Genomic DNA, 17,670 nt, shown 5'->3' on the forward strand with positions numbered 1-17,670 from the left:
TCAAATGAAAAGTGTTTATATCATTGTGGAAAGGCACTGGGCACATCTCTGCAGTACTGAAAATTTTTGTTCAAGCTACTTTCTGCTTACTTCTCTATCTACTTTCTTCCTAGCTAAAGTCTGTGCTAGATAGAATATGTTTATTGACACAGCAACAAATGTAAACCTCACATAAAGTTTTAAAACCAGACAAGCTTTGACATATTGACTTTGGTGGGCAAAATGCATGGCATCTTGTGTGAAAAGGTAGGGATCAGACATGATTCTCGTGTTCAGGCATTACAACTTCTATGATGCTCCAAACATATTAAGGGAGAATCATCTCAGAAGTTTGGATATCTAGGATATTATACTCTGAACTTGAATTTTTGCTTGTTTTATGAATCTTAAATCATCGAACTGTTCTAGATTGACAGCATAGGAAAATGACAGCCAGTGAGTGGTTTTTAAAATCTACTGTACAGAAAACAGTGTAGTTTTTTTTTGGTTCAGCCTTATCAGTATATCTACCCTGGGCAGGATCAATTCATCTAGAGGGGTTTGCTCTACATAGACTTTTTAATCTTTGATCTCTCTAATTCCTTTGCTTTTAGCTGTGCTGTAAAAACAGGCTGAAAAAGAAGAAACTCTCTTAACTGCTTAGAAACTGAATACAGACTTCTGATTCACTTTAATGGATAAAACCCATTTTGACATACCACTGCCTGAGATAGACTGCACCTTGAAACAGAGGGGGTTTTATCTCCAATGTTGCAGACGTAATGGGAGCTACCTTTATCACGTCTACCCATCATATTGCATCAAATAATAAAATATATAATTTTCACAATATTACCTTCCCCTGGACTGATTGTTGTAACTGTTGGAAAAATACAATGGAATTTTAGGTCATCCACTCTAATGGCAATGGAAAGGATGTGTCCAGGAGGTGGTAGTGTATTATAACCACATGGTGGAACCTTGGAAGATACTTGAGACTAAAAGGTAAAAGGCATTATAAATAGCTACCTGAGCCATCCTACTTCCAGCTCTCACAGGTAGTACTTATGCTGTACTTCCATTAGGGAGAGATTTGTAAATTGCTCAATGCATGTTGAAGTTCAGTATTTCTGACAGACTTGTGATTGATGAGTAACTTCAGCTTTTCAGATACTGGTAAGAAGTATTGTAAAGTACAGCCAGTTAATGAATTACTTCTTCCTTGAGTATTCATATTGGAGCAACACTAAATTGAAAAAAAACAAGCAAGATCACTTGTCAATAAATTCCCTTGTCTCATCAAAAAAAGTGACAGACCTAGGTTGCAGTATAGCATGAGTCAGTACTGAAGTTCTCCACTGGAAAGAGCTCATTTGATTTATCTTGGGTTTGCAAGGCCCTTTTACATTTGCGTCACAGGGATGGTTCATGGTCTCTCTTATCAGTCATTTCCTACAAGTCAACCCGGAATCTCTGGCAGAAGTTCTTGCACTAGTCCTGAGTGAACAATCAGTCTTATTTTTTTCTGCCATTTGATTTAATTTGGCACTGCAGATATCTTGTGCAGTTCAGGGTGTTTACATACTGCACAGCATTGAACTGGAATTTATGGACTTCAGGTCACAAAGACACCTGAGTTGGCCTTGTACAGAGCTAACAGTGGTCTGAAAGGTTTAGTTTGGAGTCTGAGCCAAAGAAACCTTATCATGTCTGAGCCAGCACTGTCATTTTTTTCAGCAAATTGATGGTTCTGATCCAAGTTGTATGTTTGTTCTTCACTGCATGTCACTGAACTTATTTCTTTCAACATCACTATTTATCTATCTAATAATAATATGAAACTCTGTATCCACAGTCATTTCAAGCTACAGATAGAAAGTCACCTAATCCCCTCTTGTGTTTTGTTAATATTTCCAGCTGGATGTGGTACAAATATCAAACACAAGAGAAAACTACTTTTCTCCATTTTTCATACATTTTGTCTTACTTCTCACTTGTGATTTTATAATGGCTATCTCAGTCTTCATTTGAAATAACTGAGCAAGCTGGAAGGAGAACACAGAAGTGTAAATAAGCAGAAAAAAATCAAAGAGTTTCTTACTAATCTATTTCTTACTAATCTAATACCAACTATATTTAATTGATATTAAATATATTTTAAAAAAAGACTAACAACTTACCGGAAGACATGTGGTAAAGGTTGGCATTTGGGTGCCATTGCAGGAAAGAAGAGTTTGAGAGAATTTTTTTCCCTGCAGTTGTGCAGTTTCTTTGTAATGTCTACCGTTTTGTCCTTTGAATGTAACTAATTAACTTTTGTGAAGTTCATATGTAGTTAGGATCCCTGAAGTCTGAATTTCTTAAGCATAATTCCCATGCAAGAGAATATCTAAGAGCTGTAAATGCTGCTCCGAGTAATTTTGTGAAAAGACTGACTGTTACATCTGATCTTTGCTCCTGTTTCTTCTCTGACATAAAAAAGGTTTATTAACATACTGGTTGTTGTTTGGGGCATGTTGTCATCAAAATTTCAGACCTGATGGGTTATAAAGTGATGTTGCAGCTTTTAAAGGGCTGACCAGTGCATCTGTGCATCTGTGCCATGCACTGGAACAGGAATGTTTGGCTTCACCTGGTGGGGCTTGTTGGGCATCTTCTACCCTGTAGAAATGTAAATGAAGCCTCCTAAAACTGTTAATGTTTGTTAGGGAAAAGTTTTTCGAGGACTCTTATTCAGCAGTTGTACATTCAGCAATACAGATGATGTTTATAAGGCCATCAATCTTTCTATGAGCACATTGTTTTCCAATTCCTTGGTAAAATCTCTCCAATAATGTTCTTGCTAGAGAAAGTCTGACTCTGGAAGAAAGATTATAATTAAACTTTAAATTAAATTTATCACCTTTTTCTTAACACTGGTAGAGCATGACAGTACTCCAAAAGCACACTTATTGCATCTGTACGTATAAGCTCACAGATCTTTAGCATGATCTTTTTCTTGTCCTTGTTGTGTGATGCCCAGTGGACTCTAAAATACACTCTGCTGAGGCTCTACGTAAGATAATATTGCTGTCTCTGACATGAGAACTTAGCAGTGTTGTGTTAGCTTGTCTCCAGGGACTTGACTTTTATGAACAGAACAAAGTGAACACACAAAAATGATTGGAAAGAGTTTAGTGTCAAAGGCGTTTTGCAGCCACTAGTGTGGGTAAAAAATATTTATGCTGTGGTTCAGGACTTCAACTTGGTTGAATCCCAATCTTTCTGGCCCAAGTCTAGTATTTTAGGATTATGCCTTTATATCAAGGAAGTATGAAGGACACTTGTTTTTACTGAAGTTCAAAAACAATGAATGCAGACTGGGAAGAGCACACTTGTGATGCTATTTTACAATGGATTAATTTTATTTCAATTTATAAACAATAATGTTGGTCTTTTTCATCATTTAGACAGCCAAAAGAAAGTAAAAGAAGGAATGAATATTGTCTAGATAAAGATTTGAGACAGATTAGAAACAGGTATCAGGGTTGAATTTACAGAGGATACTTTTTTATCTGTAGAAGATAAATATGTGGCTAAAATTATTATAGTTACCTGAAGAATAATAAAAGTAATGAATCATGATAGCAATGCACATGCTAATTAAATGTGCATTCCTTATGTTGTGCTACTGAATTACACGAAGCTGATTTACTCCATGCAGTGACATAGGCAGAGGAGCCAGCGGCTCATCTCTGAGCGTGTGGTTCCGTGGAGGAGAAAGTGTACATATGCTGGGCTTCTGAGCTGTACTCCTCACTGGTCCCATCTCTTCCAGTCAGGTCTGGCAGGCTGGATGGAAGCAGCTGTGTATTCTGAGAACTGCTCTGGTGCTATTGTACTGGTACTCCCTTAGGAGGGCTTCGTGATTTGGGACTCATGATCTCGAGGATAAAGCAGTGTTCCAGTATGTGTCGTGAATAAATATTGTATCCTTCAGCCTTTTTCTTATTTCCAGTACCCAAGTGAAATGGAGCAGTATGGAAGGCTCTGAAAAGCTACATAAACTTTATTTTCTGTTCTTCTCACTACTGGTGTACTATGAATTTCATAAGTGACCATAAACTGCCACATAAGAGAATTCCAATGGGAGCCTGTGTTTATGCTACTCAACTACTTTATCCAGCCACAGCACCATCCTCAGATCCCTTTTCCCAGCACTGTTTCATTGTGGCAACCAGGATGCTCTGGCTGACTGGCTGCTTTCCTGCTTAGTAAAAACTACAAGCCTTTTCTCCAGCATTACCCTTCATGTTGGACAATTATCAGAGCTTTGGGTCTCAAAACTGTTATAGCATAGGAAATTTTCATGGCAAATTCTTGTGAAGAGGACTCTCCACTGGGAAAATTAGGAGATACTCGGAAACAGAAAAGATGACAAATTTAATTTTACAAACTAGGGAATAAGGCAAATGGCAAGACATAAAATGCTTCTGGGGAGAGGAATTTCATAGGATTTGTTGTTACATGAACTGAAAGGAGCTGATTGGCCCTACATGCCATGTATTTCACATTGGGGAACTTTGACCAAAAGTCTGACTTCAGCAAAGTATACTGGAGGCAGCCTAGTTTTGTGTGGTTCTCTGGCCATGTTGCTGCAGTTTAGACACAGTTTGGATACACATTGGCACTGCGTTTTCTTTTCCGATTAAAACTTGAAGGCACCCAGTGGTTGCCTGGGCAGTGCAGTTCCCTTCCACTGAAGTTATTGTTGAGTTATGTACATCAGTCCGGAAAAGGCTCTCTGGGTTTGTAGGTTCAGGAGTCTGTTCACAGTCTGGGAGAGGGGAACTAAGAAAAAGCAGCGTTTTGTTAGATTTGTACTCTTGCATTCAGGACAGTTGTTGCTCTGGAGCACATCAAGGCAGTTCACCTTGTAAAGTTTTGGTTTTGTTGTCTGTGATTGTCTTTGACACTCATTTGAGGTTTTGATGGTTTCCTTCCACTCAAGTTGTGTTTATTCAGTCCAAGGATATTCAGAACTTCTCATTATAGTGCCTGCAGCTAAAACTATGTCTGAATGGCGCTACATATTATATGCTGACCTCTGTCACTTGAAATCCAATGTTTGGCACACCACAAAGACTGAAACAATTTGCAGAGTGGTCATCTGTTGCTAGCAACTGCCTGGATAGGCACAGCCAAAACACATGCCTTTTTTCTGGTTTTATGAGAGGGGGAGGAATTGACCCCACTGGATATTTGAGAAAACAGATAGCAGAGCTGTTTCTTATTGATCCTTCTGCTGAACCCTCTGGATAGGGTAAAGTAGGTACCTCTGGAGCTGTACCTACCTGGCAGAAAATTAATACAGTGAAGTTGCTACAGGTGTCTTATTTCCATATATGACTTTCATAGTTGCTTAATAAAATAGTGGCGAAGTTAGGAAGAAAACTCATGAATCCTGGCTCCCAGTTCCTGGCATTGTGCACTGTGAAAAAGTCCTTTATATATATATTGCTTTTATAAGAAAGACCTGAAGCCAGCCAGGTATAGCAGGCTTGAGATTTGCAGTGTCCTCTTCCCTGGACTTGCCCACTCCCCTGTTTCTCTTCTATCCTTAAAAGATTCTTGGTTTTCATTTCTATCTCCTTCTTTTGTTTGTTTTCCTTCCATTTCTTTCCTTTGCAAGTATCGAATGTCTCCTGTGGGAGTAAGCCCAGCCACATGTGCATGCAATGATAGTTTATTTTTATTGGAATCATTGCCTGGGACTGTTATTCATTACTATAGGAAGAACTGCACTAACAAACTGCTCTATTTTTTTTCTGTTGTAAAAAGTCTTGTTTTGTCTGTAGCCATTGAGAGTATCCACTGATATCCTTAAGATACTGAGAGTTTGGAGCTCAGACACTAGTACTGCCTCCTGAATGTCCTGTTGTGTCTGGGGTCAAAAAGCAGAATCTTAGCACCTCTCAGCTTCCTTGTATGATGTCTCTTTAGGTCAGCTTTTCAACCATCTGTCCATGACTTTGCTACCTCAGCAACTCAATTGATCTCTTATTGGGGAAGAATTTGTGGTTGTACAAAGTGCAAGCACAGTCACTGGCTACTCTTAGGAAAGTAAATATCACCTGACCAGGTCTGCCTGTGATGAAGTGGCTGATTCAGAAAATGCAAGTAAAAACTTCTATGAAATGCTTCTACCTCACTTGCACTTGTAGCCTTGACACTGGATAAGTAATCCTCACTTTTGTTTTCAAGTTATCACACAATTCTGTGTCACTGTAGGCAAGGCTACTGTGTACCCCATCTTTAAGGCCATGTAAGGAATTCCTGGTACTTCTTTAAGATCAATCTGTAGGATAAATAATAAAACTACTGTTAGTTGAATTAGGAACATATGCTTAACATGAATGTAGGATAGAGATGTAAGCAGCCTGAATAATTTCACATAAGAAATACAGAGGCATAGAGTTAATTTTTGCTGATTAACCACTGCTGAGAGTGGAGCACAGAGGAGGAAAGGTGAGTGATCTGCTTAGGCTTACCCAAAAGAATATAGGATCTTACCTTAAAAGTTATTGCTAGGATGAAACAAAAAGTCAATAAGTGATTTATCTGAAATTTTCTATTATCACATAGGTTCATGATTTCTAGAGATTTGTTCTAAATATTTCAGATTCTTTGCTTCCCACTAGTACTGACTCTTATAATCAAAGGTAGTCTGACAGAATTTGGCTGAGAAGGCTCGATATCTTTGATATTAATTTAAATTTGTTAATGTAAGTGTCATGCTGATATTTCAGCGTAGATATTTCTTTCAATTCTTTATCCCATACTGAATCCATCTCATGTTTTCCCTCAGGCTTTTGACAACTTTCATTTCATTAATTTTCTTACTCAAGTCAGTGCCTATGGTTGCTGTTTCCTCTGCAAAAATGTCTTAAACGCATCTGCATTTCTCCCTCACTCACTTTTTCTTAAGATGAGAAATAGGGAATTCTTGGCTTTGCAGTCTTTACAATGTTTTTTAATATATGAAATCTGTATGCATCACAATAAAAAAAAAAAAAAAACCCCAGATGTGCTGCTACATTTTGAGGGATTGAAACAACAGCAGGATGGTCAGTTGCCTTTTGAGTCTGTTCATTTTGCTGTTGTTTCCAGATGTGGGCTAATGGGCATTTCTAGGATGTACACATAAACTCTACTTGCCTACTTTTCTGCACTAATTGGTTTGAATTTATGGAATGTCTCTCATAAAGTGTCTCTAGCTGCCATTGTTGCTTTTCATTAAATTAGTAGAAAGGAAACTCATTCTTAAACAGTTTCCTTTGGGTGGAATTTTCCTGTGGGGAAAGGGGAGATACAACCCATTTAAACTGCTCTATAAAGAGTTTTATTGAGTTGTGGCCCATTAACCTGGCCTTGATGAAAGTCCTTTCAAGCAGCTGGACTTCAGAGAACCACATCTCTCAAGTGCTGTGCATGGCACAAATTAAATTATAGTTTCCTAAGAAATCATTTTAATCCAAATGGTGACTGAGTTTTAATTTTTTTTTTTTTTTTTTATGTATGAAAGCGGTAGGGACTCCACATCTGCTACCAGTACTGGGGAATGTTTGTAGCACCACTTCTCATAGTTTACTCTCTAGTGCTCAAGACATCTTAAGCATCCTCTGTTTCAATCCACTGATTTATTTTTTTTTTTTAACAGGAAGAATACATGTGTGGGGTCTAGATGTTTAGGAAGGCTGAAGAATGATTGCGTATATCTTTTTTTCCCTTAACTTTTCTGTTTTACTTCTTTATTCCCAATAATTGCATAGCCTGCCCAGCCTGTAGCCTTTCTTACTGACAAACATACAGGTGCAGACAGTACTGCTCAAGTGGCTGACCTTTCTTCTGCTTAAAAGGGGAAAATTTCTTCATAAAAAGCTTTTCCTTGCAACCAGATTTGGACAGAGATACAAAGCAGGGGATAATTGTTTTCATAGGAAAACACAAGGCCCTGATAAAGTCAAACAAGCTCTACAGGGATCTGCTTTAATGTGATTTGATAGCATATTATTTGGATTTTGGTACTGATAGCAGCTGTAAAATCTTTAGGACTGTAATTTCTCAACTTCAATTTATGCAAATGCATAATGGGGTTATTTTTTTCTCCACTCTAGTAAAACCTTTTTAAAATCTATAGGTTAAGTACCATGTATAAGCAAAATGTTGTTATCCCAAGAATCCTTTGTGGTCAGTGATCAGTAAATTGTTTATACGTATATCTTGTGAGCTTAGTAAATAATTGCAGGAGACCAAAACTACTTTTTTTTTTTCAACAAAACAATGGAAAGGTAATAGGGTCACTTTTTGTTTCAAAGCAGAACCTGTTGTGAGACTGAAGCCTCAGAGAGCTCCAAGGTCTAACAGGCACTAGTGTTTGGTAAGACTTGGCAGAAAACACAACCATTTTTCTCCTACCTTGTAAAAAGCCATCCCATTGCCCTGAAGGATGCTTCAACGTGAAGAGGGAGCAGGGAACAACTGGTATAGTGCTTTGAGAAGCCTTGATGCCACTGCAGCATTAGTGCCCATTAGGGAACTCTTTGTTCTCTCCTTGGGTACCTTTCCAGTGGGCTGGAAGCAGCATGAGCTCTGGGATTGAGAAAGAGAGCTGGCCCTGGGAACTAGGTTACAGCTCCTGCTCAAAAGTGAATGATCTGCAGAATAAGGACTGCTGCTTTAATTTCTAGAATATATCAAATTCCTGTACACTGGGCCCAAGAAGAAGCAGAAGGGAGGGCAGAAAAAACAATTATGAAGTCTGCTGGGATATCTGATGCAAAATCAACTTTGATGTTTTCCTTACTGGATTTTTCCTGGGTTCTATTGCAGCTGAAAAAACAATACTTCTAATCTACAATAAGAAGGGAAATTCTGGCATGAAGATTGTCCACCCAGTCAATTTGGCACAACTATGGGAAAGCTTTGTTTAGCTTAGCACTGATTTTATTAGTACATGAGTCTAATCAAACCTTGAGAGATAGTCTTTTCCCTGTTGAGTGACACTGCTGATGGTGTAGGCTGCCTTCTCAATTCTCAGCTATGCTCTTCTGAGTGAATGTGGTGTAACTGAAGAGTTCTCCTGAAATGCACCAACTATTAGCAATGCTTGTTTATGCAATAGGAAAACAATATGAATTAGCGAAATATCCCAGCAAGCCACTGTTGTTTCAGTAAGGCCCGTGAGCATAATGAGAGTCAGACTCCCTTCACAGGTCTCTTGTATTCAGTCTGTAGATCTGAATTACAAAATATGTATTGACTGTAAATGTGGGTTTGTTTTTCATTCTGTCCTTAGTGCACATCAGTACAACAGATGAGAATAACGTAAGTCTAGGAGAAAAGGAAAGGTAAGAAAAGACTTCACAGAGAACAAAATAAAAAGAAGAATCCATTCACTGATAAGAAGCTAACATACTTTAAAAGAGTCTTCAAATAGCTTTATTCATGTTCCTCAGTCATTGCTAAGAACCAATTTCATATAATAGTCTCTGCAAAAAAAATGGGAATGACACTGGTTGTCATTCCAGTCTAAATGGAAATGGTGTATTAAAAGGTAATACAGCTGATTTTCCCAAGTATTTCATTGAAATATCTTAGTTCATTAGTTTTGTTGAAATAATTAGTTTTCCATTATAAAATTTAATTATAAAATATATATTTTTTTAATCCTGTGAGAGCTCATAGCTCAGTCAAAATCATCTTATTATTTCCCTGTTTGGTAGTTTATCATCATGGCATTTTCATAACTAATTTGATACAAGACTATTTCATCTTCCTTTTTTTTTTTTTTTTGGTAGGACATTGGCTTGATTTCTGGGATCAGACTACTTCTGAAAGTTCATCCAATACATTTTCCAATTCATCACTTTCCTTGCTATTGACAGGGGATGTTGTCCCAATAATTAGTATTATCTGCTGGGCTTCTGCAATCAATTTCTGTGATTCATCTCTTCCATAAAGCCTACAAACAATAAATTGTTAATAAAAATGCTTTCCCTAATTAAAAAGCAAACTTTAATGTACAATTTTTCTGCTGTCATCATCAATTCTCTCCAAGCCTTTTGTTTCTCAACTGTTCTGCCTGTGTCTCATTCATCTTTCTTTATCTAATCTAATGGCATCTACCCAGTTTCTATTCACTTTTCGTCAAGGTGATATATTTTCTCTTTCATAGGACCTTTGTATTCTTAACGTGCCTCATGGCAGAAATAATTTTTCAGTTTTTAATGTTTATTCTCCATTGTTGTCAAATAATAGATAATTATTGCAAACCCCGTGACGGGCAAATGTGATGCTAGAAAGGAAACTAAGATTTCAACATTTTGTAGAGGTAGGACTTGGCAAAACTTGAAATTGCCTTGATTTTTACTTCTCTCATCCATCTCTATCATTCGCATTTTGTAGGGACAGCAGCATAAGAATAACTGCATCTGGATTTTACATTCCGTTCCAGAAGTTCATGGCTAGATCACGGATAGCATTCCGAAAGTATCATGGATAGGATGAATTAAAAAGACTCAGTACTGTTTCATTAATTTTCTGTGTCTATTTTCTGTTAATTTCACTATTTAAAAAATAATTGTTGTAACCAAAATACCTGTTAATTTCTTTAGATTGTTATTTATCATTACTGTTTACTCATCTCAAAATGTGTACTACTTTTGGTGCAAATTTTGACTGCACTGAAGTGTTAATAGGAAAAAATTTCTGGTGAGGTCTGTATTTCATCTTTGATTCTGTGATTAAATAGCACTTATCACTAAAGATGTGTCTTTTGCTTATCTGGCTAGGAAACAGCAGTAAATCCCTTTACATACATCAAGAACATTAGTGGACTTCTATTCTCCTTTCTTTTCCTGAAGCAAAAAAGGAATTGAGGAAATCTTTTATGTTGTACTGAAAATTTAGGTTCTTAAGTTTTGAAAAGTAAGATTGCAGAAAGATGTTTGTGTTTCAGCTTACTATTAAAGACTTCTGATTCAAATCCGTGTCCAGATAATATACCTTTCTGTACTCTCTCCAGTTTTTGGCCAGGAGTTAATTGAATCAAGACATATAGTTAAATATATGTGAGTTTTATAAAGGCCTATTCTGGCTGTGCTGTCTGCTTTAGAGTTATCGTGGAAGACCCGTCCTGTTCTCCATATCCTCAGGTGGCGGCTTGGAATCTTAAGGAGAGGAACAGATGAGAAGATTTTAAATTACAAATTCTGTATTTAAAAACCAACAACTTCTTCTTGATTTATTCACCACAAAGATCCTTAGTTGCATGTGAACCATCAAAGGACATTTGTTTGTTCCAACTCTGTCAGTTCTATTAGCATAAAAGATATAGGACTTGAGAGACTTAATAGGTCGTGCAGTGCACCTTAGGCACTGCTTGATATCCCTTTCATAAATATTTTAATCTGAATCCTAAAGACAAAGATTAACTTTTTTAGCTTTGCCTCTTTGAGCTGAATGCTCTGCCAGAATCTCACTTTACTGGTTATGTTCTTTAAAATTTCCAGCCAAAATGTCTTTATGGCTGCATGTTTGTTCTTCTGCCAGTGTTGTCAGTGTGAGAAGCATTTTTCTTTCTTCCTGCCCCATTCTCTCATTTCCCCTCTCCCCATTCATTTACACATGTAGATACAGTCAACCTCCACTTTTGCTAGATTCCCTGAGCTAACTTTTTCTAGTGGCATCTCAGATGAACACTCCATTCTTCTCACAAGCATACAGCACATCTCTTGCAGTGTGAGTTCATGAGTGACCTGTACAGTACATGGTCTTCCAGAGGAAAACTTGCTGGTGGCTTGTACAGAAACACCTACATATCCCTGGTTTTGCCAGGTGTATGTGGTGGTGCACTGTACAACTGTATCCGCCGTTGTCTTGGCAACATCACCTTATGGGTCAATAATCTGATGAGGTACTAATATACCCAGGAAGTGTCTTCTTTTCAATAACTGACTGTTTCCCTTTTTATCCTACAGCTTCTATGCCTATGCTTGTTTTCTTCATTATCAGTTCCCATTTAGCAGTGTTAAAAGCTTTTAACATCCAAAGAGATGAGTTCAAATTTGTATGAGATTGCTAAAAAAAAATCAAAGGAGGATGTCAGGTATGTCTGACATGACATCCATGTTTTGTTTTACCCCATTTTCCAAGTCTTTAGTTCATAGAATAATAGAATATCCTGTGTTGGAAGGGACTCACAGGGATCATCAAGTCCAACTCCTGGCCTGAAGTATTATCCAAGTGTTTCTTGAACTCTGTCAGCCTTGGTGCTGTGACCACTTCCCTGGGGAACCTGTTCCAGTGCCCAACCACCCTCTGGGTGAACAACCTTTTTCTAATATCCAACTTAAACCTTCCCTGACACAACTTCAGGCCTTTCCCTTGGGTCCTGTCACAGATCACCAGAGAGAAGAGATCAATACCCTCCCTTCCACTTCCCCTACAAGAAGTTGTAGACTGCAATGAGGTCTCCTCCAGGCTGAACAAGCCAAGTGTCTGATCTCAGCCACTCCTCATCCAGCTTGCCTCCACCATCCTCATGGCCCTCCTTTGGACACTCTGTAATAGCTTTATGTCTTTTTTATATTGTGGTACCCAAAACTGCACACAATATTCAAGGTGAGGCTGCCCCAGTGCAGAGCAGAGCAGGACAATCCCTGCCCTCAACTGGCTGGCGATGCTTTGCCTGATGCCCCCCAGGACAGGGTTGACCCTCCTGGCTGCCAGGGCACTGCTGACTCATATTCAACTTGCCATCAACCAGGACCCCCAGGTCCCTTTCCATGGCACAGCTTTCCAGCATCTCATTCCCCAGTCTGTACAAACATCCAGAGCTGCCCCATCTCAGGTGCGGAATCTGGCACTTTCATTTGTTGAACTTCATGTGGTTGGTGATTGCCCATCTCTCCAATTTTTCAAGGTCTCTGTTCAGGGCTTCTCTGCCTTCAATGGAGTCAACAGCTCCTCACAATTTAGTATCATCAGCAAACTTACCTAGTATGGCTTTGAGTCCTGCATCCAAGTGATGTTATTCTTCTCTTCAAAATTTCTTCTAAAGCCCTGCATGGTACTCAAATCAGGTTGCAGGGCTCAACTCACTAGTTTACATTTTTTTCCCTTCCCTTTGAGGACTATGTGTGCTGCTTCTCAGTTATGTTATCTTCTTCAGATTCATAGATACACGACAAAACTAGCTATCAAACCTAGATTCATATGCTGATTCTTGCAGTGTTTTTCCTATAGAGATTATCTACTTTCTGCTGAATGTGCTAAGCTCCTGGAGTTTTCTTTCCATTCATTTGCTATTTTTGTATCTATGTGATATAGATAATTCCCGTTATGTGCCTCTTTTCCTTTTTCAGTATTGTCCTACTTGTAGAAAACTGATTATTTCTTCAGTTATATCTAGAATCCATTTAATCACTATCCAATGTAATTTCATGATAACTTCAACTTTTATTTCCTTTTTAATATTGTTTATATTAAAATTGTTGATCTTTCCAGGGTCAACATTACCTTGATTTTTGGTAATTCTTCCTTTATACCTTCACTTCCTGGCCTCCAAAACATAATTTTCTTTTTTTGATATATATTTCCTTCTATGCTTTATGAGTTCCTTGTCTATATGTAAGAACCTAATTGGTGTTGTCAATTCCAACTAGAGAATGGTTTGCAATGACCTTTTACAGTTTTTTTCTCTTTGCTTGAAAAACAAATTTAAATACATATTTACTTCTTTTTAAAAAATGTTGTGATAGTGTAGAGTTTGGTGTTAGAAAAAAGAATTCTGTGTGCTCTATCTGGTCATACTTTCAAGATTCAAGTACCCAGTCGTACTTTCAAGATTCTTTTTCTCAGTAAGCAAACATTCAAAATAAAGCAATACCTTTGAATATTCTGAGCTGTTCCTGTCTCACTAAGAAGGAAGCTAATTCAGAGCCTCAGATGTAGCTGTGCATCTGTGAAAGGCAGCAACCTTTGAGAGGAACCCTATGATGTGCTGCTGAAATAATGTGATTTATTATATTTTTTTCATTGCTATACTTAGTTATACACATATTGTAACTGCATAAAAATGCAGCAACAGAATATACATATGGTTATTTGAATGTCTAACCATGTGTATGTGTAGTATTTATGTGCACAGAAGTGCATGGAATGCCAAAAATTTGACCTTAGACAAAAGATTTGTAACTGCTTCACATATTTCCAGTTAAACATCCAGCTGTTGTGGGAGGTTCCACCTGAGTGTTTGCACAGTTTTTCCACCCATCCTCCCCCTCATGTTCTCAGAGGTGAGGGAGTGTACAAAGCCCCTGGAGGCACTCAACTTCACTCTTCTTTCCTCCTGGCAGAGTCCCCCTCCTGCTGTGCTTTTGGGAAGTGCTGGCTCTGGGGATAATGACAAGCAAGAGAATTTGGGTTTTGTCAGGGTGCGTCAGGGATGTGGGATACGATGTGCCCTTTTCTCCAGAAGATCATCCCAGAGAGAATGGTAATTAACATGGAAGAGGGGAAAATGCAGCCACGGGAGTTTTCCTACTTGGGAAAATACTTGGGGTATTCACAAAGTTTGTATCACATCCTGAGTTTTACCACCTTCATATAGCTGAAAGGAAAACTTTGACATTTGGACTTGTCTGATGTTTTCTGGCTGTATTTGTGGTCTTCACATACCTGCCTTTATTTTTCATATTCAAAGAAGAAGGGAGATTATGTTTGGTTTAAATGCTGAAAACCATAAAACTGTTAGCTAGCTGTGGGTCATAATGGTTACATTTGAAGAACCAGATATGAGGATTTTGTTTCTTCAACCTGTATCAGAATCAGATGAGAAAGAGTTGCAAGACTAAGCATCTAAGCATGGTCCTGTTTGCAGATTACATACAAATACAAATGAAACCTACCTACTCTGCAGATACCCTTAGCATTTCAAGTGCTACAGGAAAGTCACATGAGCTGTGATACTGCAGCAGAATTTGCTGCCAAATTCTCTGGATACTTAAGGACACTGCAGAGCTCAAACTTCTGGTGCTCGATATTGTTATTCTTACTCTTAGGAATAAATGTCCCAGTCCTGTATGTCTGTGAAGTGATTCAATACTGTCTGACTTTGCAGGGAAATATAAGCAGCCTGGGTGAGCACGAAATTGTTGCTTTCCTGTAGTCTCTCTTGGTTTTCGTAAAACCTGCTCAGTGTTTCCCCACTGATTGTTAGGCACCACCAACCAAAATTCATATGCAGTGACCCTTATGAATGCTTGAATGTTTGGCAGAATTAGGGCATGACCTTTGGAAATAATGGGGGTGTTTTTTTACTTCATTTGAAATCAGCAGGATCTGCTAGGACCTCTAAAAATGAGATTGTTACTGTCTGTAGTTCTAAGAAATCTGTACTTGAATGTATCTGACAGAGGGCTGCCTATTGTGGACTGTGAGAGTGCAGTATCTGACAGGGCTTTGGAAATTTAGGGACTGAGGTGTTTGATGGTTCCACAGCATGCTGCTCAACAAGCCTCACAGATGGGGTAGATGAAATCAGTGCACTGAAAGAAAGCCAACAGGTCAGCTCTGTGTCCTCAGCAGAGGCTCTACTGAGAGGATCTCTTCGGATCCCTGCTGAAGATCAGCATGAGCTGAAGGGAAACTGCCTACCAAAACCGTGTCCTCAGACCAGGAAGGCAGGAAGGATCTCCCAGAGTACACGGCCACTGCTGGGAGGGCTGGTTTCCAGACATTGTCCTTTTCTAGCTGTTGAAGAGATGAGCAAGAACCATGTTTCAGGTTTGTTCAGGAGCTCTGCACCAGAGGCAAAGCAACAGCACATTCTGTGCTTCAGCCGCTGCTGCCAGCAGTTTTGCAGGGCCACACAGGCACCAGCAGATCAGTGTTTGTGCTGATCACGCTCTGGGCAGAATGTATTAAATCTATCATTAAAATGTCACTTTCATGTAGGTTCATGTAACAGAACGGGGATTATTTTGAGGCAACCTGTGAGAGAGCAGTCCTTGGCAATGAGCAAAAATCAAACAGCCAAGCAATAAAGCCTGGCACATTTGTTTGAGTTTGCCACCTGCAGGTCCCACATTCCCTACCCTGCCAACAAGCCCATTTCTTTGTCTCCAGAGCTCTGTTGCAGTTCATCTTCCACAGAGGACAGTTCTTCTGTAGTGGAGCCAGGGAGGTTGGGCTATTTCTGACCTGACGGTGAAGGGCCATCATACCCTAATGCCAAGCTAAATTCAGTTGTGTTATACACTGCAAGGGAATTCCAGTTCCTATTTTGATATTCCAAAGACACGATCCTTGGATAAAGCTTTGCTTGGTCAATACCATTTTTGCAAAAGAGGACATCCGGATACTTGCAATGTCATATTACCATCCCTGGTGTGGTGATCCATGGGTGGACATGTTGCTTCCACGGTCTGGAGGAAGTTAATGGATGGAGTTCTTTGAGAAGCCAAGGAGCATATCTGTGGAATGGCTAATGGCAATTAAAAATTGCCATACACAGTGGCAGTAGCAGTTTTGCTCAAAATTATCTCTGAGTGCAACAGCCTAAACCAGCAGGAATGATTAAGCTTAACAGGATGTCAGTAAGACAGGCAAAACTTACTGCTTTCACAGCAGTGTTTTTTTAAGACCTGTGGATCCTTTTAAAGTTGTAGTATGGTCTATATATGTGTATGAGAAGACCTCAATTACTTAGAAGTGACAGGGCTAGATCAATAACTACCATGTTATTTCTGGAGTATGCTTTACTACTTCTGGAAGTGAAATTTGGTGAGATTGTTTTACAGATTTCAGCTTTGATCAGTGTGTTATAAATATGTGTGCTTATATGTTATGTTTGCTTTGCAGCTCCTGGTTGCTAAATCGCCTGTTTCTCCATTCTCCGCTTTTTTCTACACCATTGAGAAATCAGGCTTGGTTCTTCAGGGTAAGATGAGAGCATTGGTTGTTTTGCCTTTTCAATTAGTATTTTAAGCAGACTGAATGTAGATAACAGCAACTATTGTTGAAAATGGTGCTATTTATGACTAATTAAAGCCCCACACATTTAAATAGCCTGGTTGACGAGGGCAGCCTTGTGCTGCATTTACTGATTTGTCTTGGATTACACTAAATTAGTTTTTCTATATTGCCATGGATCTAGGAATGGGCCCTGAAATTATTAATCAAGGCTCCCTGTTTTCCTTCAAGGTAAAGTGAAATGGTTCTGGTAACACTGGTCCTATGGGATAGGTTTCTTCAGGAAGAACATACCCATCTATCATTAATAACCTGCTCTAATAAATGTCTCTTCTTTAGCAAGTGGCTTGACATCAGTCAAAATACAGGAAATTAATATCTGTTTTCTGTATTTATGATCATTTTAACGCTAATGCCCCATGGTCTTAAATAATCCTCAGATTCTCTGGGATATGAAGTAGTATACTGAAAAGCTGGATATTACCACCATGATGGCAGGGAACTAGGATTCCTTGTGGCCATGTCCTAAATCATGTACTTTCAGACCACAGCAAAGAAAAAAGTTTAGCTCTTCCCTTCTTTTCCCCATTTATCCCAATAAATATCCTTACTTTTTGACAGACATTCATAGACCAATTTTGTTGAGTTGCTGTCTGTTGATATGCAGCCTGGCTC

General features: G+C 38.7%; 1 protein-coding gene across 11 annotated transcripts in view; it reads left to right on the forward strand.

Moving 5' to 3' along the window:
- Positions 1 to 17,670, forward strand: part of RAD51B (RAD51 paralog B) — a 427,893-nt gene that overhangs the window by 238,797 nt on the left and 171,426 nt on the right. For 10 of the 11 annotated variants that reach the window (XR_003527485.1, XR_003527484.1, XM_027642185.1 and 7 more), the window contains one exon: positions 16,885 to 16,963. The exons of the other annotated variant lie outside the window; for it this stretch is intronic. Coding sequence is in view for 8 of the 10 variants with exons in the window: in XM_027642185.1 (XP_027497986.1) it covers positions 16,885 to 16,963 (79 nt within the window). In the remaining 2 variants the exon portion in view is untranslated. The remainder of the gene's footprint in view (positions 1 to 16,884; positions 16,964 to 17,670) is intronic. 11 annotated transcript variants of the gene reach the window in all.

The sequence above is a fragment of the Corapipo altera genome, unplaced genomic scaffold, assembly GCF_003945725.1.
Source record: "Corapipo altera isolate COAL_440 unplaced genomic scaffold, ASM394572v1 23b, whole genome shotgun sequence".
Classification (NCBI taxonomy): Eukaryota; Metazoa; Chordata; class Aves; order Passeriformes; family Pipridae; genus Corapipo; species Corapipo altera.